At 32.0% G+C, this 27,346-nt stretch overlaps 1 protein-coding gene across 2 annotated transcripts; it reads left to right on the top strand.

Moving 5' to 3' along the window:
- LOC124365984 (cytochrome P450 4c21-like) lies at nt 1-26,518 on the top strand. Of its 2 annotated transcripts, none has more exons than XM_046822151.1 (13): nt 1-26; nt 4,306-4,510; nt 6,736-6,842; nt 8,826-8,916; nt 9,271-9,453; nt 12,510-12,573; nt 12,693-12,825; nt 13,334-13,397; nt 16,177-16,277; nt 19,842-19,910; nt 22,176-22,344; nt 23,453-23,632; nt 26,011-26,518. In XM_046822151.1, the coding sequence occupies exons 2-13, from the start codon at nt 4,342-4,344 to the stop codon at nt 26,166-26,168; spliced, it is 1,488 nt and encodes a 495-aa protein (XP_046678107.1). In that variant the 5' UTR covers nt 1-26; nt 4,306-4,341; the 3' UTR covers nt 26,169-26,518. The 2 variants fall into 2 exon arrangements, with proteins under 2 accessions (XP_046678107.1, XP_046678108.1); XM_046822152.1 differs by having other exon boundaries at nt 3-26; nt 4,405-4,510.
- The last annotated feature ends 828 nt before the right edge of the window (nt 26,519-27,346 follow it).

Here is a 27,346-nt window from a genome sequence, read left to right as displayed (position 1 = left end):
CTACTGGATTGAGCTGACATACATCGGTATGTACTTCTTATTACACATCTGTTCACTTATATATATATATGTATTAAATTTTGTTTGCGTACTGATCTTGTGGATTTAATTGTACACTTTTTTAGTATATTAATTATAATGTAACAAAAAACTGCATAGCCAGATAGTTGTATGCGTTTAAACTTTCACTTGCAGAAATCTAAATACATGTGTATCTATGTCATAGTTACAAATATCACAATAGTTATATTTATGAGTAAACTATAGTAGTCCATCGTTTTTCTGCAGTCACATAAATCATTAACGTCATAAAGATATGATATTTTAGGTCTTAAGAAATATTAAAGTTCCGTATTATATTTTATTTTGTATGATATCATTAATAAGGCTAGTAAAAATAATAATAAAACGGCAGATTTTGTAGTCTGACTGAATAAGTAGTCTTGTGGTTGTGTACACTTGCTTGGTAAGTATGTCGTTATACTGCATCACATAAAACACTCACTTTACCCGCATCACCTCAACGTCTAAAAACATTCAAACTATGGGGAAATGTAATGCTCTATTTGACGTTTACAGGTTCATACCCATCAAAGCATTGGCAATTTCAATACATTGGAGTTAAATAATGAATTATTTCTATCATTGTACAATTATACTACAGGTAAAAATATAAAAAAATGCTAACAGTATACCAGTATTATTACTCTTATGATCAATGTAAATTCATTATAAAATCTAACTAAAAGGAACAATGTTAAAACACAATAATATAATTTTATCTCAACATTATTTTGCTATTGAATTAAATGAAATGCATAAGATTTAAACATATAAACATTGCACAAAATATTATAATAACACGTACACTTTTTGTTTAAAAAACTAAATTATTTTTTATAGGAAGTAGTACAGTAATACTATGATTTAAGATGTGGAATGAAAACTTAGAGAAATAATTGAACAGTTAGCGTTATTTTAGGGACTAAATCAATAATGTATTAAAACCAGATTTCAGCTATTATGGATAAACCAAAAATGTAATTTAAAGAAAAATTTTTTTATGTTTCTGCTACCTTTTATAGATTTGGGTAAATTATTAAAATATTTATAACCACTATAGTCGTGAGGTTGTCTAAACGTAATTTTATTGACTTTAGGAATTCTCTATTCAAAAAAACAAATTTGTGTCAGGTTTTAGTTTTGTAAAATAAGTTTTGGTACTTTGACTATCATAAAAGAGCCAAGGTACTTTAAAAATACATAAATTGGATCGTAACTATTTCGTTTATTTTTTTGTAATAATAACTTGTAAATTTTTCATAGCTGTGTGCGAATCTTGGCTTCTTTATTAGATATATGAATTATTATTTTCTCCAACAAATTATTCTATATTAAAGCCGAGAATGTATTGTATCTTTATCAAATGACGTAATTTCTTTATCAATGATTTTGTTCCTCGTAATGAATTGTCCCATTTATTGTGCCTTCAGTTAAGGAGTTTAATTATAACAAAATTTCCGGTGAGGTAAGGAATGTATTACAATGCAAGAGTGCGCGTAAAATAATAATATCTTGCGACTAAATGTTAACATTGTCTTTCCATTACATTTTTTTTCTTTATAATGTGTGAATACGCTAAATGTATTGAATATCACATGGTAAAATCTAATATTTTATTATACTCAACTGTTTTCAATTTTATTTATTCTGCTATTTTCTCGTTAGCCATAAACCAAATTTGAAATTTTTCGCTGACACTAAGCGAAATCCCATGGAGTGACATGAATAATCTCAGTGTTGCTCATTCATATAGAAATTAAACTTTATTTCCAACATTTCCAATCTATAGCCCAGTTCGTTTTTGAGATATCGTATCGACGGACTAACAGAAGAAAAGCCCATTGATTCCTTACCATTGAGTGATAGGCTTCGCTCACGCTCAGCCAACTAAGATAAGATAGGCCGAGAAGACAGCCCCCTGAATAAAAATTTACTGTAACGGTCAGTGGCAAGCTTTAGGCTGTTCCTCAACCCGCCACAGTGACAGCGGTCAGTGAGATATCAGTGGAAAATTTCCAAGGCCACACTCCTCAATTAAAACACTGCCAGCATCTACATACTAAATCAGACGCCATTTTAGAATCGATAAATAAGTCGGTAATTGTATATTTCTAATTTAAATTACTGTACTTATCATAGTAACTCTTAGGTATGAAATATGTCTATTGTCCTAGACAATTTTTGATTAAGTAACGTTAGTTAATTATTAAGGTAACACCACAGTTGTCAAACGAGGTGTTAAATAAATTTAACCTATAATAAAAAAAGGTTCTAAGCTGTTTTATTCGGTAATTGTTTTGTAAAAGCTGCGGTAAAAGTAACATATCACGGCGACTTTTTATGTTTCGTTCTTATACGGTGTTGCAGGTGTTGGTTGCATAAAAAGAATATCTAATATGATGAATGCTCAATGGTCGTGTGTGTTGGGTAGAATTGACATTAACAAAGTCTGACTGGACGTTTACATATTTTTAGTTCACTTTCTTGACCATAACAATATTACCATTATTAAGGACATTATTTATTACTCTGCACTACCGTCCATTAAATTATTGATAGTTGTATAATTTACAACTTTTAGTTTGATTAGGTAAATAATATTTTTTTGTTAAATCAATTTTATATTCTTAACCAGCGCAAATTTTTAAGAAATGTGTTTATAAATAATAACTATATGTGTTTTTTGCACTCATTTAAGAAAAACTACGTACTAAAATGATTAAGATTCAAGCGGATTAATAAAATGAACTATAAAACTTTTTATGACATAATACTAAAATATATAAACAAAAACAGTTTACCCATTGAGTACCCTCACCGTCTACTTCCTCATAATAAATTATCTGTCCCAGCAAAAGGCCTATTTGTATCTTTACACGTTTTCTTCAGACTAGACAAGAGAAAGTTTTATCACGATAGATATGCTCGTCGCCGTAGACCTTGTTAGAAGGGTACGTTGGATCGATATCCCTTGCAGTGGTGTTCTTGTTTTCCGTCTTGTCTGTCAACTTGGTGATCTAAAAGTCCTTAACCACATTTTTCTGAAACTAGACCACCAGCGACGGCATGCCATCTCGCTTAAATGATTGTTTTATGTATGCAACCGTCACTTGGTTCTCTTTCACTGGCACTTCAAGCACTACTATGACACCCCTTGGCAAGCCTGATGACATCATCCCTTCTTGTTTTAGGAATCAAGCAAATTTTCTTGATTTTCCTAAACATTTTTTACGCCTTAATGACGTTGACATATACCGTAAACATTTTACTTGCATGCATCGAAGCCGGATTTTTAATATGAAAGGTTAATTTGTGTTATATAGGTGACTAAAAATACGATTATGTATTCGGCGAGGCCAACATTCAAATAAGACGGAATCAATGAACGTCACAGCTGTACCAACATACATGGAGCAAACCTAAAGCTATAGCTAACCATTAACAATGCATTGATTCGTAGAACTAATGAGGTTATATAGATTTAGCTTGTATTGCTCAACTCTAATACAGAAACATGAAAAGTATAGAAAATCAAACGTCTCCATAAATTAATCTAATTTGAATTGTAGGATCTCCAAGTAATTATTTTTGAAATTAAATTATTGTGTCCAGCAATTCTAGTGAAAGACCAACCGACTTAGAAAAAGAACTTAATTATTTTAGGAAAACCCTCCAGTACCAACATACGTCTAGGAAACTGACTGTATGATCAATCGATTAAGTATAAAAACATAATTTTATTCAGCAAAAGCTCAAATATAGTTAATATTATTTAAAATTTAACACCGAGTTTAATAATGAATGATAATTATTTTTAGCAGATGACTTTATTGTTAGTCAAGGCAAGATTAGTCCAGCGATACGGTCTCAACCATAATGAGGTTTTGCGAACAAGTTTATAGGAGATCTGCATTCATTGCATATCTGCTTCTCATTTGGCGATCGTGAGAATATTCCATAATACCCTTCATTTATTCCAAGTAATAAAACCACCTCATTATTATGCACATGTTGCAGATAGCAGATAATTCAATTGAATTTCATTGTTATATAAGTGCATATTACTAAAGAAAATTTAAACAAGTTAAGACACAAGAGGATGGAGACACGTAGGCCTACGGTGCAGTGTCCTTGCATCACGGAATGGTGATTAGCGAGCTTTAAAAGCCTGGATGAAGCGGACTGAATAGCATACGAGAATGTTTCTGTCAGAGCTGTGTTAATTAAAATTCCTTTGTTCAGATTTCTTAGCAGTTACGGGCCAGGTCAGTCAAGGCAATGTCAGTTCTCCTGATTCTTCTGTACGCTGTCTGTCTACTCCTGTTGACGATTTACTTACAGTTCAGATGGCAGTACAGACATATTCTCGCCACCGCTGCCAAGCTGCCGTGTCCTCCCACCCTCCCCATCTTCGGCAACGCACTACTCTTCGTCGGTAACATCGCCGGTAAGATTATTACTAGTTATCTAGTCTACGGCAACTATAATTTATCCTATTAGCGTTTGGTTTGAGATTTCTGAATGTCTAGACTAGATATAGGAGGCTGTAATATCAGAATCATTAAGTGGTTTAGTCATCACAAAATATATTTACTGTGTTCAACTGCAGATTTACAGATGCTATTTGCTGATAAAATTAAATACTATAGTTTATGGCACATCTGAAGACTCCTGCCATATGTTTGAAGTAGATATGGGTGAACGTGAAAAAATGAAATATAATTAATGTCAAAAAAAATTGAAAACTTGGTTAGAAAGTCCAAATGTAACCCAAACTTTAATTTGAGAAGAAAATGCCGTCCTATTGACGATACTGTCTCGAAGAACGAGGAAAATTTTAAAATGTTGAATTCAAAGTCATTTCATAAGGAACAAGCCGAAAAATTCTGGCACAAACGTTTATATGATATTATAATATATAATAATAATAATAATATATATATATATATATATATATATATATATATATATATATATATATAATAACTTAGCCAAATAAAACAGATACGAGGGCTATCCAGAAAGTAACAGACGTTTTGAACTAAACATTTTATCCAATTTAAATATAAACATTTTATTATATACATTTAAAAGCTACACACAGGCTATTTTCAATGTAATCCCCGTTCAAATTGAGATATTTTTCATAACGTGACAAGTTTTTCGTTTCCAGCAAGCTTTGTAAAAATCTGAACCACTGATTAACTCCAGCTTGAAGTTCAGCTATCGAAGCACTGCGTTGCGAACAGCGTATAAGGCAGGTCATCCAAGACTTGTCTTATACGCTTGGCTGTATAGTGGAGTGCATTTTCGCGGAAAAACGAAATATTTGAACTTAATTTTTCCCTACGCTTGTTTTGCATCGCTAGGCAAAGCTTCACAGCACATCTCTGCGTTGCTTGTTGATCCTCGCTCAAGTACATCAACCAGAATTACACCCTTAGCATCCCAAAAAAGTTGCCGTAATTTTTCTTTCTGACAGAGTTTGGAGACATTTTCTTGGTTTTTTGGAGAACGTGTGTGCCTCCATTCTATAGACTGCATTTTCGTTTTACACTTGACATGCTTCACCCATGTTTCATCACCAGTTAACGATGCAGTAAGTCTTTTTTGTGATCTTTAGTAAGGATTTTGGGAAAAAACCTGGCACAAAATTATCGTATTCAAGCTTCCCTACAGCAAAGGTTTTGAAGTCAGTACACAATTATTTTCATTCATTCCATTTCCATAAACTTCACAAAGTTGGCGATAGATTTCAATTGGTTTATGGTTTTTTTGCCAACAAAAACCCTATCACTGAACTTAATTCTCAAGTGGCGGGATTTTCAATAGCAGCGCACAACTACAGCTCGATGCGTACTGAACACCAGTGTTTTAGCACCAAGATGGCGGCTGTAGACCCGTCCACTGCCGCACCATTCAAAAACGTCTATTACTTTTTGGATAGCCCTATAAGGAAAAGAAAATATAAATCTATAGAAAACATGAAATGATTTTTCATCGACTAATTTAAATTGTAGTGTACTAACCTTTAGAACGATTGCTTTTTTCACCATGCTGTAGATCAAGAAATTATGTACGTCATAATTGTGGTCAAAATAACTAATCTGAAGTCGATTGATAATTGACTTTTACTAACGGATACATTAGTTTACTGATATTCAAAGATGCATTTGGTAGGAGAATACCAGCAATGTACAGGTATTCACCTCTCTGTAGACAATAGAATTGCCTTTGCTATTACAAATTAATTAGCATACATCGAGGAAACGAGAATCATAAAACACTAAACCCCATAAAATATTACAAACAAACATGTACTTTGCTTACATTTGTTTGTGCTGACTGGTATTAATCAGATACATCATGTTCACTTCTTGTAAGGAGGCGCAATTCTTCTTTTTAATTGTAGTCAGCATTACGAGATAGAAGTATTTACAAGAAAAGGTCCTCTTTTAAGACCATTTGGACCTCTTTTAAATGGAATTTGGACCAGTCCAATGTCTCATACCATACGGTCACCCTCTCAACTGGCTCACTGCTGTTGCATAATTATTAAGAATAACGTTTTTGATTAGCATTTAAACAAAACTTCAAAATACAATGTTTTTTATATCTTCGTATTTTTGAGTTTAAAGATTACTGTATATAATACCTTTTATTTGATTCCAGATGTGACTAAAAATCTATTGAAAGTCACTACACAGTTCGATACCATGTTCTGCTTTTGGATAGGACCAATTCCTATTTTCGTAGTAGTGGACCCTGCGGATATCCAAGTAAGTACGACTTAAAAATAATGATAATAAGTTGTTTAATGTTTATAATGTTGCTTGTAGTATTTAAAAGTAAACAAATAACTTATTGATTTTTAGGTCACTGTTTATCATTGCTATACGGTAACTACAACGTAAGTGGAATGAAAAAATCTATAAGTTCACATTTACAGCATATATATTGTCTTACAGCTTTACTTTGGTTCTACCTATTATCTATTTGGAGAAGACAGTTTCAAAAAATGGTCCTTCTTGCGTTTTTGCGAAGCAGTTTAGGCATAATCATGGGCAAGGGAAATTAAATTTAATACTACATTACAAGTCTAAAGTACAAAACTTTTTGAAATACTATTTAACAGATATATTTCTTTTTATAATGATAAGCATTATTCCTTATTATTCCATCTTTATTCCTTATTAAGTAAATATAACCTACAGGTTTTAAACTAATACTGATATAACTAATAAAACTCATTGAACACACTGTTGGAATATAATATTTCCTTTGAAAATTATATATATTTGTTGCATGAATAAATATTATCATGTATAACATGTTATACAGGCTGAAGGATATTAACAATGATAAAATGCTTGACGTTTATATAATATTTACAAATTTTGTTTAAAATGGTACATTTTTACTCAACTCTACTTGGTATGCACAAGAACCTGATTGCAACGATCATCTAATCACTTCTGTTGTCTCTAATTGGTCACATACCAAGGTGTTTTGAACGGGATAGCCTAATTTCCTCTCGGACTGTATTGGAGGATAGCGTTGCGTATCTTGCTGCCGACACCAATTAGCATCGTCGCTAGAGGTTCTCATATAATGGACCATTCCGGTCCTTAATCAAGGTGCGTGGTTTTGGTATATCTCGCTCCAGCTGATGCTCACGTGTTCTTAAAACTTTAGTGCACCAAGCCCCGTTTAATAGGGGCCTTTTCTCGAGTTATGTGCTGTCAAGAGGGCATCCTTAATTTAATGCCCCCCTTAATACCTCCCCCTTAAATACCCCTCGTAAATATCCCTCTTAAAAACCCCCCTTAAATACCCTTTATTAATACCCTTCTTATACCTCGCCCCTCCCTCTTAGGTTCCTTTAATACTGTGTGCTGTTTACTCTGCCATACCAATACGGTGATATTTAATGAAAACTTTGTTGTTCAAGATCATCCCAAGGCATTTCCATGTACCAAACCTGTGTTGTGCTGTCACATATGAGGGATTACACGTCAATACATTAAAAAGTACTTACTGAGTGACTCTTCACAAACCTATTTTACCACTATTTAACCCTCTACAATCCAGCTCTCTCCGATTAACACATTAATACTGTAAGGTCTTTCTCTAGTTATATTTGTTTAACTAACCTATTCCCTTACATGTCTATTCGTTTGATCTTCGATTCGGACAATTATTCTAGCGCTTTGTATAATTATACTTAATACTGTACACAACCATTTTGCCTTCTAAGTTTACGTGATCTCGTTCGTCTAAGATAGGTTAGAGTAATTTATTCATTACAATAGATTTCGTCAGGTTACCCCTCTCTAACTCTAACCCTGAATTTGAAACGATTAGCTGTGTAAACCTATTTCGAATGTAAATTCCCTCACCCCGCGTTCATCAATTGTTATGCTACGAACATTTTGTTTGTAATCCGCGTAATGGAAATTGCATGTGACAGAGGCCTAGATATTAAGATTCTGAGTATTCCCAGTTTAACTAAGATTTCCATTCTGATCCAGCCTTTTGGATTAGTTTATCTGTGTCGCCAGCCTTATTCTGTGTCTGCCAACCCTTGGATTCTCCTAGTAATTGTAACTACACCATAATATTCTGCCATAATCGGAGTTGTAGTGAGATTTAAGATAACGTGAACTCAGATTCTGACCACCTTTTGGCAGTTTTTTTCTCTATTATACAATATAGACAGATATTAAAATCGTACAGCTATTAACTGAATTACTTCTTTTCAGATTCTTTTGAACAGCTCCAGTATGTTGGAAAAAGATCACGTTTACTCGCTGATCAAAATATTTTTGGGCAATAGTCTTCTTCAGGCTCCAGGTAAGCACATTTTATTGTTAAGGAAATTTGACTTATATCTAGTCAAAGTATCTTTCTCATCTGAATACAACACAAGTTTAAAACCGACATTGATGGTTTGAACTTAGTCCCTATTTGCCGTTAAATACAAAGCTATCGAGATATTATTTATGATTTAAGCGGATAACAGTAGTCTATCAAAGCCTTAATGGCCATTAAGATTTATTTTTAAGAAATCGTGTAATTTAAAATGAAATATGTGCTTTATTATGATTGAAACATTTAAGGCCTCTTTAAAATTATTAATACACAGTATAATGTAATGTAATTTAGGCCTAAAAAATATATTTCCATTAAATTACACTTTTGCTACAGTTCAGATGTGGAAGAAGTATAGGAAGCTGATGAACCCCGTGATGCATCCCTCTAATGTAGAGCACTTCCTTCCGGTCTTCAATGAAGCGAGTAGGAAGTTAACAGAGCGGTTCTTGGTCAGCTCCTCCCCACCTGCAGATCCTACTGATGAGATTTTTGAAATGGCCTTGGATGCTAGCATAAGTAAGTATGTTTGGTTTTTGAGGTGGAGAATATGTAGCAAATTAAATTAAAACTACAAATAATTAAAACCAGCATTGGAAAAAACATTGTGTTGTAAGAAATTATATTCATTTGTGAATGAGTATTGTTTATACTATTTAGAATCAATTATATAAGGGCCGTAAAAGCAGTGTAAAATTTAGTCATCGATGTATAATTTGATTTATGTATCATTTACTTTTATTATTCTTCATGGCATAGATCATCATTAGCCGTTAAAATTACCTGATGTTTTAATGTGTATAAACGTTTAACAGAACTGGTATTGGCCATCAAATAGTTATGATAAAAACAATAATATAACTGATTTTCTACAATTGATAAAAAAAGGCTTTGTCCGAGCACAACTGGCTTTCTAGACTCCAATAATTGTGTCTACGTTTGTTTCAATATTATTTATATTTTCTCCTGATAAATAACTTCATATAATTGATTTTGTATAATTATCAGCACTACATCTTACAAGATGAATTAAATGTTGCTAAAAGAATTTTCACTCTAACCACAAAACACCAACTTCGTGTCCAAATTTCCCTTCATCGCTGATAATTGAGATAATTGAACTTCGTTTTTATCCTATAATTCACACACTGCCACGAACAGCGGAGGCTCCCATAATATTGTGCTCACGGAAGAGAGTCGTACAAACTATTAAGGACCTGAAACGATCTTAGATTCGTGTTGTTTTCCACTCCCTCTGACCATCTGTACTATAGCTTTTGATTGAAAGACCCCATAAATTCCTTAGTGCATAGGCTCCTCTTAGTTGAAGTTTTCTTTCGAATAAAAGATTCCTGCTAGTTAAATCGATAACGCAGATGATAGTCGAATTTGTCAGTTCACAATTTTGGAGATTCTAGGAGGTTTAAAGGGTCGCATTTAGCTACACCTTTCGTCAACCTCTTCGTAAATGACCTCTGCAATGTTATCCATAATGAATGTCTCATGTTCTCGGAGGAAGTTAAGGTATTCTTCGAAGTGACTTGTTTGAAGGACTGTAAACCACTACAGGATACCTTGTAGTCTACTGGTGCCTGATATAAGCAGAATGCAATGGACTAAATTTTTAGCAATAGTGCCACTCTGTTTAGAGTCACCTCCCTCATCTCCCCCCCCCCTTCACAATTGTGTTCGAAAACATGCTTTATAATTTAATCAGACCTTTGAGTGGTAATGAATCTATACGTAACCGTTGGAACCATGTGGATTATGTGTACAACATTTCCAATACTCTGATGTGATTACTATGCATAGTGTTTATACAATTCCGTTCTCTATCGACTCAGCCCAAAGTTCTCAAAGTTATAATCCTACCGATTCTGGAATACTCTTCAGTGTAAAGAGTTCATACCTATCTGGTCATGTTGCAACACTTGGACGCATGCAAATCCGATTTATGAGGCATTTTAGATTGGGTCAGTTTTAATTTTTACCTATAATTCCCATCGATTCTCTCTCGCACTACCATTGTCGACGTCAAGGATAAAGATAGCTTATATTCTGCTCACTGAGCTCAAGTAAGAGAGAGATACATTATATCTGTCCTAACCTCCAATAAGGATAAAGATAGCTTATGTTCTGCTCACTGAGCTCAAGTGAGATAGAGGTACATTATATCTGTCCTAATCTCCAATAAGGATAAAAATAGCTTATGTTCTTCTCACTGAGCTCAAGTGAGATAGAGATACATTATATCTGTGTTAATCTCCAATAAGGATAAAAATAGCTTATGTTCTTCTCACTGAGCTCAAGTGAGAGAGATACATTATATCTGTCCTAATCTCCAATAAGGATAAAGATAGCTTATATTCTGCTCACTGAGCTCAAGTGAGATAGAGGTACATTATATCTGTCCTAATCTCCAATAAGGATAAAAATAGCTTATGTTCTTCTCACTGAGCTCAAGTGAGAGAGATACATTATATCTGTCCTAATCTCCAATAAGGATAAAGATAGCTTATATTCTGCTCACTGAGCTCAAGTGAGATAGAGATACATTATATCTGTCCTAATCTCCAATAACGATAAATATAGCTTATATTCTGCTCACTGAGCTCAAGTGAGATAGAGATACATTATATCTGTGTTAATCTCCAATAAGGATAAAGATAGCTTATATTCTGCTCACTGAGCTCAAGTGAGATAGAGATACATTATATCTGACCTAATCTCCAATAAGGATAAAGATAGCTTATGTTCTGCTCACTGAGCTCAAGTGAGATAGAGATACATTATATCTGTCTTAATCTCCAATAAGGATAAAGATAGCTTATATTCTGCTCACTGAGCTCAAGTGAGATAGAGATACATTATATCAGCTGTCCTAATCTCCAATAAGGATAAAGATAGCTTATGTTCTGCTCACTGAGCTCAAGTAAGAGAGAGATACCTTATATCTGTCCTAATCTCCAATAAGGATAAAGATAGCTTATGTTCTGCTCGCTGAGCTCAAGTGAGAGAGAGATACATTATATCTGTCCTAATCTCCAATAAGATTATTCGTAACGTCTAGTTAATATTTATTGCTTAAACATATATTTTAAATATATTGTTGTTAGTTATTTATTAATGCATTGTATTATTGATATAATGTAGTTAGCTTATATTTATCACTACATTTAGATTTATGTGCAGCACTTTTTAAAAACATTTATTGCTATAGGTTACTTAAAATCTTAATACATTACTATCCTGCACGTATGATATATATTCTAGATGTATATGTTTGCATGTAATCTTAAGCTGTAAGTTTTCTTGTGCAGTGGGTTCACAGTTGGGATAAATAATTGTGTACGTCTGTCTGTCCTGCTGTATCTTCACTTATGTCATCATTCTCGCTTTAGTTCCGTGAAGTCCTTCAATACTCGCCTTCTTTACTATCTTCGGTGAACTTTTATGACCTCGTACTAAGACGGCCACAGCCTTTATTGTCTGCCCCTGTTTCAATTCACTATTTGTAAACCACAAACTGAACCATTGCACTACAGTAAATTACAATGTATCCTGCGTTGTTTCAGGGACGAACCTTTCAAGAAAAGTTATTATTGATGATTTCAAGGATGTAAAATCCATAACTGATAGGTAAGCACACATTACAGTTCGTATTTAGCAATTAGAAATGTACTTTTCGCAGGAAATTAATTATTTAATGTGCTTTGTTATCCTTAAACTAAATTACGCATATTTCCTTCTGTTCTTAGTGTGGGCAGGATAGTCGTCCTACGTGTTTTCAAGGTTTGGTTACATATTGAATGGCTGTTTAAATTCCTCTATTGGAAGGAGCTGGAGGGATCTATCAAAATTTTGGACAGGTGTATGCACTTTGTCAATCAGGTATGTTGAAGTACTGGATGTGCTAAAAAGATGAATTATAGAATACGGGGAAGAAAACATTTTATAGCACCAAATCCCGCCCAAATAAATTTACTTTTATACACGTTATTTTTGACAATTGCTACATTAAGTTAGTTCCTAAACAAACTATGCATTATGTATTTTAATGGAATTCTTTAAATGCTTTATTTTTATACTTACATTAAATACAACATATATCACATATAAATACAGTTGGATGGTTATTTATCAATAGTCAATTATGGCGTCTATACACATTTTACTTTCTGACAGTAACGTGAAACAATTCAGTAAGGTATACATTTCAGCTTATACTTTTCACCATTTCTAAAACATTCTTTTTCACTTCCTAACAACTAATTATTGGTCTCAAATAACATAATCCATAGGCCATGAGTAGATTATCTAATACTCCTATGTTTATATTCAGAATTATTTGCACTTTTATGTATTAGTTTTTGCATTATAAAACATCAACTTTTTAAAGATGTGTAAAGAAGAGGAAACTGTTCGCAAGGAAGGGATTCCAGACACAAGTCCAAGTACCGAACGTGAGTACATATTTGCTTGTTATTATAGATTGTTAAATGATTATTGTAAGTAAATGGTTACTATTTTGTTCATTTGGAAGGAATAATTGTACCTTTTTATTGATGATATGATCCAGGTTTCTACTAATTGCACGTATGGAAATAGACAGATACCGTCCCGCAACTTTGGTTCTAGCTAGAAGGGTTTTATCACAATTCCCTAACTGTAAATTTCACAAAGAAGATATGGTAAATATCATTGCCCTTTTTATACTGGTTAGCTTGGAAAGTGAGACAAAGAACCTGGCTCGGAGGCCACAAATGTATAGTTTTAGAGATTGCAATAAAGAAACAGCTACATCCGGAGATAGGACACGTTAAACATGAGATAGAAAGAGCGATAGAAAATGATAATAGATGCCAACTCACCGATATTGATATAGCAGTAGATAGTAATATCGCGGTTCTAGAACACTTTTGGGATAGACCGAAAATCAACTCAAATTACTATTCAAAGGAACATAAACCGCTGCTGTTTAAATTCTAAGTCTAAAGTACCATAAATAAGAAAATATCAGTGTTAAAATAAGGGATGATTGGGGTTGATTTTAATTTTTTGTTATTTAATAACAATTTCAGTCGAACTCGTTTGTGTTTTAAGTTTCAGGTTTCTCCAATAATTTTTTTATTTCGACATGAGTATTAAAACATCGGGAATGATTTCGCCCTCGTGGATAATTTAAATCGAAAGAATTAGGTAGTTACTATATGTGTACCAATTTTGATCAATATGTGTACCAAATTTGATCAAAATCTGTTAATTAGTTGAAACTAGTATATCTCATGAACTATTACAGCTTTTTCGATTACATTTGGTACATAGGATCAGTAAATATTAAAAACCATTAAATCATCACTTCCGACCCAACCATTAAGATGATCTTGATATATATTTTTCGCAATATTTTTAGATATTCTATTGAAATAAAGAATGAATAATTCTATCAGTGCACAAAATATCAACAATATTCAACGAACGTTTTATAAATATTTTTTTAACAAATTACTGAGTTTCCATTCTTAATTACATCATATGGTAAACACTTCTCAGAAACAACAACATAATAAAACGCATTTGCAACAACATTTTGAAAACTCATATTGATAAATAATGTTTTTGAACCAGTAATATTTGTCAAACTTTTTGTTTCATCGATGACATACTTTGGCCTATTTTCTATAAATTATTTGGATATGTAATAAATTTCAACATTTTTGCAGTAAAGCTTCTTAAAAAATTTATACAACTTATTCATAATTCTGAAAAAATTTCCAGAAATGTTGAAATTTTGTAATTCATCTGTATGATAAAAACCACTTAATTTCACTCTTTCACTTTCATATAATATTTACATTAAAAACATCTAATTTAGTAGGATTTTGTTATTGATTAATCTGCCTAACAAATTTAGTATTGAAAATATTTCTATAAATATTTATAATATCAAATTAATAAGTTGTTCCAGAAATATGTTATACTCAATACATACAGTTTTTGTTTTTAATACCACATTATCGTCTTCAGCTGTTATGAAACTAATTTGTTATAAAACCCAACTTTATAGATAGTACAATTTATATTTTCAAATAATTCTAATCTGAAATTAAATATATTGCCAACCGCTTTAAATTTTCTAAATTTAAAAGTTATTTCAAACCCATTTGAATTTTAAGAAATAACATCACTTTTATAATAAGAAATGGTTTCTTTAATTATACTTAATTCGCTATAATCCTCCTATACATTTATTGTGTTTTCTTATTTCAATTTCAGAAAATAAAAACTGTATGAAATTGTAAATTAATCTAATATCATTTGTTCCAAGATATGACGTCTTTTGTTCCATAAGTATAAAATTGAAATTTTTATCGTTACAAAATATTTCAAAAATCAATATTAAACTATGTTTCTTTATTTGGATCGTTAAAATGTTGCTTGGATAAAAACCATTAAACCCTGCTATCTCAATATTGCCCGAATAATCTTGATAATCCACCAATCATTTAGAAATAATTTCAAAAGCATTTAGTAAAATTTGTTAAAAGTATTGCAAAATTAAGGTATTTATAATGATTTTAATAAAGTGTTAACAATTATTTATAAACTTTATCATATTTAGGATTTTTGTCTTTAGATTTTTCAGTTTCAGCTTCATATTTCAATAAAATTTGCGAAGGATAAGCTCTATAATATTATTCTAATCAACTAAATTCCAAAAATTCTGGACTCAAATGTTTATAATGGTAAATCACAGACATATTAAAAAAAATTAAACGTTACAATATTAAGATGCTTAATTACAAAAATGTTTTATACGTGCACAATACATTAATTTTATTACACGTACTTCAATAAATATGTCAATTTTGTTTGTACGTAATTCGTTCCTTAAGATCCATAAACTAAATAATATCAATTTATTTATTAAGCATACGTATTTAGGTAGAGTTTGTGTAGTGACCTATGGTCTAATGCAATTTAATTTCAGTTAGATGGACGGAGGGAACTAGTACGTATGGTTTCCTCGTGAACTAAAGAAATGCCACAAAAATACTATAAAGACATCATAATCTACCTCATCATCAGGAAGTATTTTTTTAGGACGTTTGCTACTATTAAAGTTTTATACATTCTCTTAGTAATAAAAAGGAATCATTCAATGTTAAAACAAAGTAACTATATAACACTTGAATATAAACATAATACAAATTTAGTCATATATTTATGTTTAATTTTCAGGCTTGTCAGGCATAAACTTGCTGGATGTAATGTTTGAAAATCTGCCAGTAGTATCAGGGGACCATGATTGGAGGGATGAACTTATTAGCATGACAATAATTGTAAGTATATACACTAAGAACTGTGATTCAATAAACTAAATATATTTTGCAGGAAATCTATTCAATAATGATTCTAACTATAAAATAACGCACAGATAAATGTTTATATTTCATTATAGACCTTTAGTTATTATTAAAATATGATTGGTCAGTTAGTATTATAGTTTAAATAGATTTTAATAATGAATTTTTCGTAAAACATTATAATGTTTTATCGTACATTCCATTAGCAGAAAATTACATGTATTTCTTATAAACCAGTTAAATAAGTGTAAGAATTTTAAAAATTTTCTTGCTCTTATAAAGAAAATCTCAAACTAATCTAGAAGTTTGTAGATTTAGATCAGCAAACGTTAATGCTGGCTCTAAAATCAAAAGTTGTTTGTTAAAATATTCTTTATAAATGTTTATAAAATAACAAATAAAATTTTGTTAAGTTCATAAATCACGCATTACTTAAAAAACTATATTTATGAGGCAAACATTTAAAGAGGCACAAATGCAGTTCAATTTCTTGAATTTTATAATTTGAAAATTGTTTTAATATAAGTTTAATCATTTATTTTTAATGGCATAAAAATGTTAGTTTACAGATCACTGACACTTGTCTTCATTAAATTTAATGAAATAATAAGGATTGCACATCTTAATTGTGGTTATTAATTAATACGTTAATCTCTGACGTAGGATAAAATTAATTTAATATTTAACTAAGTGAGTTAAATGAAATATAAGCGATTTAACTTAATTAGGAATAAAAAAAATTATTAAGATCAAATCGTTTTATACGCGATTTCCTGTTAAATAATCGGGACGCTAGGGCATATAATAATTATACTAAACATTCCTTAATTAAGTGATAGCCACTGGAAGGTATTTCCATCTCCCAACCTGTTTTAGTATAATTTTAATGTAAGCATGAATATCACTTTAAACCCCATAAAATACAGTCTATGTACTTCAATTAAAATATTTTATTTATCTATCATCCGATTTTATTGGTTGAGTCTGGGAAATATGTTAAATCTAACAAGCCTAATCATTATCGCATCCTTCATTAATGCTAAAAGAGCCCGCTAACACCTCCTTGGGACTCAAAAAATTTACATAATGTGATGGCGCATTGATTCGAAATCTACCTTATGATAAATATTAGCTATAAGTATATGAAAATATTTTGAACAATATGAAAACTTAAGAAGTAATATAAAAGATTTGTATGAATTAAAAATACATATTTAATCAATTGCTTAACTAAAATGCATATCACATTTTTAAAGATCATATACAAATCGAAAAAGATATTGGATTTGTTACAATAAACAAATAATGGAAATCAATAAATTTTAAATACTAGCCTCAATATTATGGTTTAGTTAAGGACCTTCATTCTAACTCATGAGCCCCGTCTTGAATGGGAGAAATAGCCATGATAACGTGATTTCGATGCTTCATTTAATGAGCTGGACCTCATTCGTGAAGATAAATATATTTCTCTGAATAATAAAATCATATCCTCTAGTTTAGTCGACTTTAACAACGAGTTGGAAAAATATAACGCATGAATTTTGTCTTTGTAGTCTAATTGTAATGCTAAAGATAAAATTATTGCTAACATTAGCTTAGACATAGAAGCTAGGAATAAACAAGAAATAGAATTGGCCGACCTATTAACAAATCTAAATTCCCCAATTTAAAAAACGGAGGGAAATCCTCTCTTAATAGTAGACGGGACGATGACACTAATTTTTATTTTATTTTCAGTTTTTTAGCAGCAATGTTGAGTATGAATCGTAAGAGTAATTTTATGGGTTCCTCCCTAACTCAAATGGTAAAGCTGATTATATAAAAAATTATTTAGAAAACTGAGGTTTTTTAATGAAAGTTATGTATTCTTATGAGTTGGTAATAGTAATAGGATAATCTTAAGCAAGATACTGGTCCGCTCTGAAACTTAATGTTTGCTGACATAGCTAGTAAGTTAGTAGTTCATATAAGCTCACCCTAGGGCACAAATGCATTTCCTGTAAAAACATTTTAGCCAAGATTGGGTTTAGTGTGAGTTGGTTCTAAGAGTTCAGTTGTTCTCGACATAGTAATGAAAAAACAATAAGATATACCAATCGTTTTCTAGTTCTTGAATTAGAAAACAATAGCCTAAATAATGCAATCATCTGTAATATATCAGGAAAATGGGAAATTAAGGCATTTAAGTGCCAAGCGAAAAACCTAGATCATCTGTTATTAACCATAGTTATTTAAGGGCAGTTAAGGAAAAATTTTCTCACAACAATGTTTTGCACTTAAATACAAGAGAAAAATAGTCTAAGGCCTATAGTTTTCCACATTTGTACTCTCTTCAGATTTTAGTTTTTTTTTTTTTTAGCATGACTTTTGATATTTTCATGCTGGATGCAAAAATTCCCTCTTTGAATGATTTATTGAAAATGGTTACAAGAGGTATAAAAATTTGATCTGCACAAGTCTTCATTGTTTTGGATGATATTTCATCGATGCCTGTAGAATTTAACTGGAAGTAAACCCATTTCTTTAAGACCACGTACTTAAAAATACTCAGAGCTAAGCTCAGGCTCTAAATAACATTTAATAGGAGTGTCATTTAAGACGCAGCCATTCTCACCACGTGAATATACTTATATAAGCAACCACTAGAGTGAGATAACTGGGATCGGGTTACTTGTCATGACGTCTAATCATGTGTCATTTGTGTCATGTGTCATGTGTCTGTTGTGTGTGTCTTGTGTGTGGCCGTCCACTTCCAGTTGCTGCAACGTAAACACCGGCATGATAGCATCTAAACCAGCAAGATTCTTAACATCTCAGTACACTACAGTAACAGGTGACTTAAAGCTTGATCTCAAACATTTGCAAACTGTTACTCAGCCAAGTGACCTCTCTCTCAAAGTACTTTATAGATGAGTTTATCTTTCGGCAGGAAAGATTTGAACTATGTGAAATTGAGAAGCGCTGGTTGCTGGAAAATAAGGGTTTGGCAGGCCTCATAATGAGGCACTTAGTAAGTACTAGCTTCCATATACTACTGAGTAGTGCCAGACTGCCAGAAATTGTATAGGCCTTATTCAAACCGTTATAAAATGAAATTTTATGAATTTAAATATGAAAAATCTAACTTTTATACTATTATTTTTACTTCTAGGCGATGACTTAGAATCCATAAATGAGGGCCTAAAATGTTTGCTCATTCCGTTTTCTGAAGCCAAACGCCATTCCGTTTGTTTTATATTATATGAATTAATAAGAAACACCATATTATAATAATGTATTTCTTAATCATTCATAAATCATATTGGCACAAAAAATGATTAAGTTACTGACAGAACAACAAAGTTGTATTTTTGTCAGAATCACATGTGTGAATGTTATATTACAAAGTTTCGCTAAGCTATTCAACTATTAAAATGCTAATTTGCCTCTTGAATGTATTACATGTTAAGATCTACAACACTCTTATTGATTAAGCGTGAACACATAAAATAGTTTAGTCGTTTTTGAAATGATCAGGAAATGTTTTTTCTGTTTTAGGCATCTGACACAGTTGTTTCAGCTCTGGCTCTTACACTTTTCACACTAGGACACCACCCGGAAGTCCAGGTAATGTACAGCGTTTACCACACATTATTATCAGATTCACAAATATACAACTATGTATAATATATATTTAAATTATATAATATGTATATTATGTAATAACAAATTTAGAATAATCCACAGATTTGAGAATATTTTACTCAAGTAAAGAAAATCATGATATTTTAAATTTGATCTCTTAAAATGAGAAATAAAAATCAAATTTAGAGAGTCGTGCCGGCAAGCTTTCAAAAAATTGCAGCTGTTGACTCTGCCGTGCCTCAAATTATTTTGGAGACAACTTAGTTTTGTATGAGTCAATTTGCTTAAACCATATTCCAAGACATACACATGTATGGGACATGTAGCAGAGCAAACTATCAAACTGGGAGACACAGAACTGTGGTTTATAAACGCCTACCCCCGCAAGTGGGTGTGATTTTCCTCACCAGACTGCCCAATTCAATTAAAGATGCTCCAACGCCTAAGGCGTCAAAGGTCTTTCTTCTTTCTACTAATGCACATAATCTTTACTCATTTCAACACACTGTATGGCCGAGTCAATCATATTACAGATACGAAAAAACTACCATCTAATTCCCCTTTTTATTACTTACTATCCAAGCCTTCTGATTGTTCCAGCACCCGACCTTTAAGGCAAGGTTCTCTCGCTCATATCAACTGTTGACGGGCCAAAGGTATAATATAGGAGAACAGCTAAGTCTAATGTCACGTCGTGGAAGTCAACTAATTTTACCAAACATCGTTCCCGACCTGAACTCGAATCCTTGTTGTAAAAATTACATAACGAATTTTAATCCTGTCAATACATTTCTACCTCAGGACTATAGAACATTTATAAGTATTAGAATATTTCTTATGACATTTATTCATTTAAAATGTTCAATTTTCTTTATTTTAAAATAAATTATGTACTAAAGTCATACAGTACCTAATTTGAAAAATGTCCACTTATTTATGAAGTGATAGACTTTAACTCTATTAAAACCCTCAACGATGTAAATAGCTCTGCTAAAGATGCTTTGTGTACGTTAATACAATCGATTTATCTGAAGAGGGTTAAAATGAGTAATGAAATATTTGCTAGATATCACTTTAAAATAATCAAGTTATATACATGAAATAAAATAACTACTACGTTAGTGTATTATAGTATAGTATATAACTGCACCGTGACTATCACTGAAGTATATCTAATTAAATTTTAGATATCGTGTTTAGAACGAGATATTCATGAAGATCCATAACGTAGCTGGAGAACTCAGCCCTAACGTCACCACCAAATTATCTATATTTACATTCTAGCTCTCATGTATAGAACGAAATAATCATGGAGAACGAGAATGTAATTCGGATGTGGCAACGTGATGTCACCTCCGAAGTATATCTAATTATATTTCAACTCTTATGTTTAAAAACAGATATTCATGGAGAACCAAAATGTTGTCAGGGAACTGCATCGTGACTTAAGCCACCGAATAACATATAATTACACTCTAGCTCTCATGTTTAGAACGAGATAATCATGGAGAACCAGAATGCAGTTTGGAAACTGCAACCTGATGGTACCGCCGAAGTATATCTAATTATATTCTAGAATGTAGTTGGGGAACTGCACAATGACGTTGACGCCGAATTATATCTAATCATATTTTAGATCTCATTTATAGAACGAGATATTCATGGAGAACCAGAATGTAGTTGGGGAACTGCAACCTGATGGTACCGCCGAAGTATATCTAATTATATTCTAGAATGTAGTTGGGGAACTGCACAATGACGTTGACGCCGAATTATATCTAATCATATTTTAGATCTCATTTATAGAACGAGATATTCATGGAGAACCAGAATGCAGTTTGGAAACTGCAACCTGATGGTACCGCCGAAGTATATCTAATTATATTCTAGAATGTAGTTGGGGAACTGCACAATGACGTTGACGCCGAATTATATCTAATCATATTTTAGATCTCATTTATAGAACGAGATATTCATGGAGAACCAGAATGTAGTTGGGGAACTGCACCGTGCCATCACAGCCACAGTGTAACTAATTTCATTCTACCGCTCATGTGTGGGAAAATATATTCATGAAGATCCGAGAAATAATTAGAAAACAGCACCGTGTCATCACAGCCGCAATGTATCTGATTACATTCTAGCTCTCATGTTTAGAACGAAATATTTATGGAGAATGTAGTTGGGGAACTGCATCGTGCCATCACAGCCACAGTGTACTAATTACATTCTAGCGCTCATGTTTAGGAAAAGATATTCACGGAGATCCAGGAAGTAATGGGAGACCTCGAGCGTGACGTCACCTATGCCGACACTAACGCAATGACGTACCTGGACCAGGTCATTATAGAAAACATTAGGCTACACGGTAGCATTGTTATGACCATGAGACATGCTGCGAGTGATACTAAGTTAGGTAAGTCGATGATCTGTTCACCAAAATGAGTAAGTCCTTTCTTATTTGTTTGCAGCCTGGTAGCCTATCATAGAAGCATGCTTATATTAAGAGTTCTATTATTTTTAATATTAGATTTTAAAAATAGTTTATCTCATTTATTAGATATAGTTGACAAATGACCAAATCTGTTTATTCTGAAAAGTATTTTTTTTTTTAGTATTTTAACCAACGACACAGTTCTCTTTGATTTTTAGAGGGTAGCCGTACAAAGTAGAGTATGAAGTTAACATGCGCTTTTGTTTCCTTCACTTTATAATATTCACTTCACTGCGCATCTAACGTGCGCGGATGGTGTCTTGACGTTTCCGTCACTACTCATTATCACATACATTTTTATATTTGCCTTCCGGTGCCTGAATAAGTTTCCTATCGTAAAACATAACTACAATTCCCAAAAGCAAATCAGAGTTCAGGACATGAAAATTCAGGTCTTGTTTGTTTAAACAATTACTATATTTCTACGGCCCAAAAATATTTACCTCAATGGCCAAATATTTTACGAAATAACCTAATAATAAAGATGCCAAGGCGCGTCTGAGGTGTCATCTGATCGGAAACTGTTATTACAGATTTGATAAGGTTACCTCCTTCGTTGTATAAAATATTTGCCAAAAACCATTTAGGTTAGGCTAAAAATTTTATAATAATTACTTTTAATGTGATGGTTAATTCTGTTGTGACATGCACATAAAACTGCTTTGTTATAATTGTACAAAAACGTAGTTTGTTATGCTTTAAATATTAATCTGCAAATACTGTTTTATTAATTAAATTGCAACATTTGGTTTAAAAACTCATTTTGAGTGTTTTGCGGTTTGTCATGTATATGCTATTTAGTGGGTTTAGATTTACTAAGGTATATAAGTATAATGAACGTTACGAAGTACTATCACACCACATCCGGCTACAAATAAATAAAAAGTAAAGAGTGCATTTTCATTCATAAAAGTATCTTATTGCTTATAGCATCATGGTTGACTTTCTCAGTAATGTAGAATGCAATAACCTAGCATAAGCACACCTGCTACTTTGTTAGCGCAACTACGTAAACACTGTTTGATTCTAGCCAGCTGTACTCTACCAGCCGGTAGTCGGGTGGGGCTGATGCTCCACGCTATGGGTTGGAACAAAGAACGGTTCCCAAATCCTGAACAGTTTCAGCCTGAACGGTTCTCTCCGGAACAGAAAAGACTGCGACACAACTACTCTTTCGTCCCGTTCAGCGCTGGCCCCCGCAACTGCATAGGTGAGTAACATCATATAACAAAGTGATTGAATTTTGATAGCCATAAGCTTGCAAATATTCTTTTGTTGGCAGGGAAATATAAGAGTACCCCTAATCCTCGTAATATTTACGTTTTATTTCCAATTTTTAAACTAAAATTAATACCGAATTGGTTAATATTGCGTACTTTCATTAACATTTATTTAGTAAGAAATTATTAACATTCATGGTAATATAACATTGCAAGACAAAGTATAAAAATAATATAATTTCTTAAATCTTAATAAACTGGCTTCAACAAATTTAAATTAAATCAAGATATTAAACAAATAAAATATAATTTTATATAATAATCCGAAAGTAACTCAAAACCCATACCACTAAATGTCCTAATGCTCTGCCAAATTCAAGAAACACGCGTATTGTAAAAAAAAGGCTACGCATCAAATAGACATTTTTTTCTTTCTGCATTCCTTCTAAATATACGGGGTAATGTTTCATAACCGAGAACAAGGAACATACTGTACCTCCTATTAAAGTTAGAATCATAATTATAAACTGCATTTCAGTAACTTATTTCGTCTTGTTTCTCCATGTTTCATGTTTCAAAGGACTCCTACAAAATAGTTTTCAATAGTTTTCTTAAACACTGATATAGATTAGGAAAAGTGTCACAGTAATTCTGAGGAAATTTAGTGAATTTGAAAATTAGAATCTCAGAACTCAGTTCTGCTCTATTGCTCAAGGACGGTCTTTTTATTTATCTTCAAATATGAACGTCTTTTTGAAGCCAAACACGAAAACGTCCTTTTCATGAACACCTTCAAACCAATTTCCTGGTAGTATACTTTTCCAAACCTTAAATATTTATGAAGAACTATGCTGAAGCAGCAAAATTCGATTGGATATTTTTTGTAAAGATCTGTGGACATACATAAAAAATTAATATATAAACAGATAGATTTTGATAATCTACTTCTTTTTGAGGTTGATTAAAAATTTGAAATCTACCTACACTATTTTTTCATTCATTAATATACAATAATCAAAGGACAGTGTTACTATGTGATGGACAAGCCTCTCTTACGACCCTCAAAGCAGGCATGGAAATCCTTCAGACTTATTCCGTTCTAGCTAGTCGTAATGAATTACGAAGTACATCTCAGCGGGCTTCCTGGAAATTGTCATATTAGGAAGCAATGAACCCGTTAACTACTTGGTGAGAAACCTCTCAAAAAGTGCCTTCTTGGGCCTGAATTATCTTGTGGTATAAATAAGTCATCTGGTTACCAATATATTTGGAAATGGTTCAACGATAAGTAATGTCATCGGTGGCATAGTTTCTTTGGGTAATAATTTGGTAAGAAACTCGTTAGAGTCAATAACATCAAATTAATAAACTGGCTGATGAAGCTAAACACAGGACTTTTGATACGGGTTATTTTCCTTACTACTGGACTCATATCAGGAGACACTTACACAACTTAGGACTCACTACTGAAGATTCTAGGGCTATGTACGTAATCAGCTGCAGGACATTTCTAAACAATCAGCCTGTTCTTTGATGTCTCATTATTCAATTCGTGACTGTTATAATTTATTCTACAGTATTTGTTTGTTACCTTGACCATTTATTTTGTTGATTTGTTTACGTTGTCATTATTCATACACATTTATTCTTAGTTATATTTGTTTCATTGTATATGTAATTAATGATTTATATTGTTATTTTTATAAATTTTTATTTGTTTTGTTAATACTTACGTTCTTTGCTTGATTTTTTTATATTGTTAAGTGTTACTTAGTCAAATTTTGTGTATTTAGTTTCTTGTTATTTGCTTGCATAACAAGTATTGTAGTTACTGTTTGTTTTCTTTTCGTGGACTTTATTATATTATTGTTAGTCACTCATTAATTCGTTAAATATCTATTAATTAACAGTATTTATAATTCTTGATATACTCTGTTGACCATCTTTGTTTGTTTTCTGTAATAATGTAAAATGGCGTATGCTGTTGATGAATAAATAAATAAACACGTTATTTTGTATTTTGAGAAACTCGAGGTTAAAGATAACAAGCCTAGGTGGTATCTAACCTCACACCCAGGTGATAAATTCCATGTCGGCATTGGACAGACACGTTTGGATCTCGAGACCCTATTAGTGGAATTTGGAGTGCGCCATAAACGTACATGCGTCGGGAACTAAGAGTCCTTTATATCCTTTGAATCTAATACAATCTTATATAAGATAGTGAATAAACTAAAAGACATGGAAAATGTAACATCTGAAATATTTATTTATTGAAGATATATTAATATCTCCCAAAAATTCTAAAACATAATCTTTGAAGTGTATTTCATCTAAATATACATTAATCTCCAAATTGTGTTCTCAGGCAAGGCATACGCGATGTTGATCCTGAAGACAGCCCTGGTCCATATCCTGAGACGGATGCGAGTGACGTCACACACTAAAATGTCAGACTTAGAGTACGAGCTAAGGGTGGTCATGTTTAGCAAGACTCCGCTTCTGGTCACGTTTCATCCGCGATAGAAACGATTTTGTTTTAGTCTCTTACATAGTAAGACTATATGAGTTGAATATGTATTTATTAGTTACTTTTGCATGAACCTTCACGAATGTGTTTTTTGTTGTTGTAATAATCGACTCTTAAATTGATTAGTTATTGTTGTTCTTGTTTTATTACATGATTGATGTGTTACAATATGCATGAGTTATAGTTCAAATAATTGTTTATCAATTAACTGTTTCAATATACTACTAATATTTACTTGAATCCTTTTTAAAAGGGACTATCTTCCTGAACGCATATCTCCTACAAGTCTACTTTTATTATTGTGTAACATTGTATGTTTAAAAAATAAAAAATATTGTTTGTTAAAGTGCAAAAGTTTTTTCCTGGTAATCTTTACTGTAATATCCTATCCACATTATTTTACCACTAGTAGCAACAATCATTGTTGACCTAAATCACTTTAATGCCTTCAAATTCTATTGTTGTACATCATAGAACTTATTCTTGTGTATGTAGAAATGAAGTTTCAATCAAAACTAGGCATCAAAAAAGTCTAAAATGTTTCTCGACATATTTTGCCACACGATACATTCCAAATTTTTCATTGAGTTATGTTTCAAATCAGTTAAAAGATGAAATTTCCTGTGAGAAACGGAGGGTACTACAATGCAAAAGTGTGCTGCAATTAAATCTTGTGTCTTAGTCTTAACATAGACTTTCAAATGCAATATCATTTTGCATTTTTATTGTATGACTAAGCTACAAGTGTCAATATGGTAAATGTTATATCTCATATTATTGTTCTCAGTTTAGTTTACAAATTAATATATTATGCTATTTTATTTATAGCATAACCATCTTAGCTAACCATAAAAGCAATATTAAAACATTTGCTAACGCTCAGACAAATCCTATTTAGTGTCATTTACCGTCATCGAAAGTAGTGTTGCCTGTACAGAAATGAATTGTGATGCAAAGAGTGAAGTTTATAGGTCGGTTAGATTTTGATATTTTATGTCGACAGACAGACAGGTAAACATACAGACAGAAATGAATTTGTTACTCATTAATGCTTCACTAACGCTCATCCATTACATGTAAATATTACTGACATTCAGAATCATTTAGAATATGACACAGGTAGAAATGGAAAAGGTACATGGAGGGAGTACATGGACTCAGTAGTGTTTAATTT

Source organism: Homalodisca vitripennis, chromosome 7 (genome assembly GCF_021130785.1).
Source record: "Homalodisca vitripennis isolate AUS2020 chromosome 7, UT_GWSS_2.1, whole genome shotgun sequence".
Classification (NCBI taxonomy): domain Eukaryota; kingdom Metazoa; phylum Arthropoda; class Insecta; order Hemiptera; family Cicadellidae; genus Homalodisca; species Homalodisca vitripennis.
This window is presented reverse-complemented; position numbering and strand designations above follow the sequence as displayed.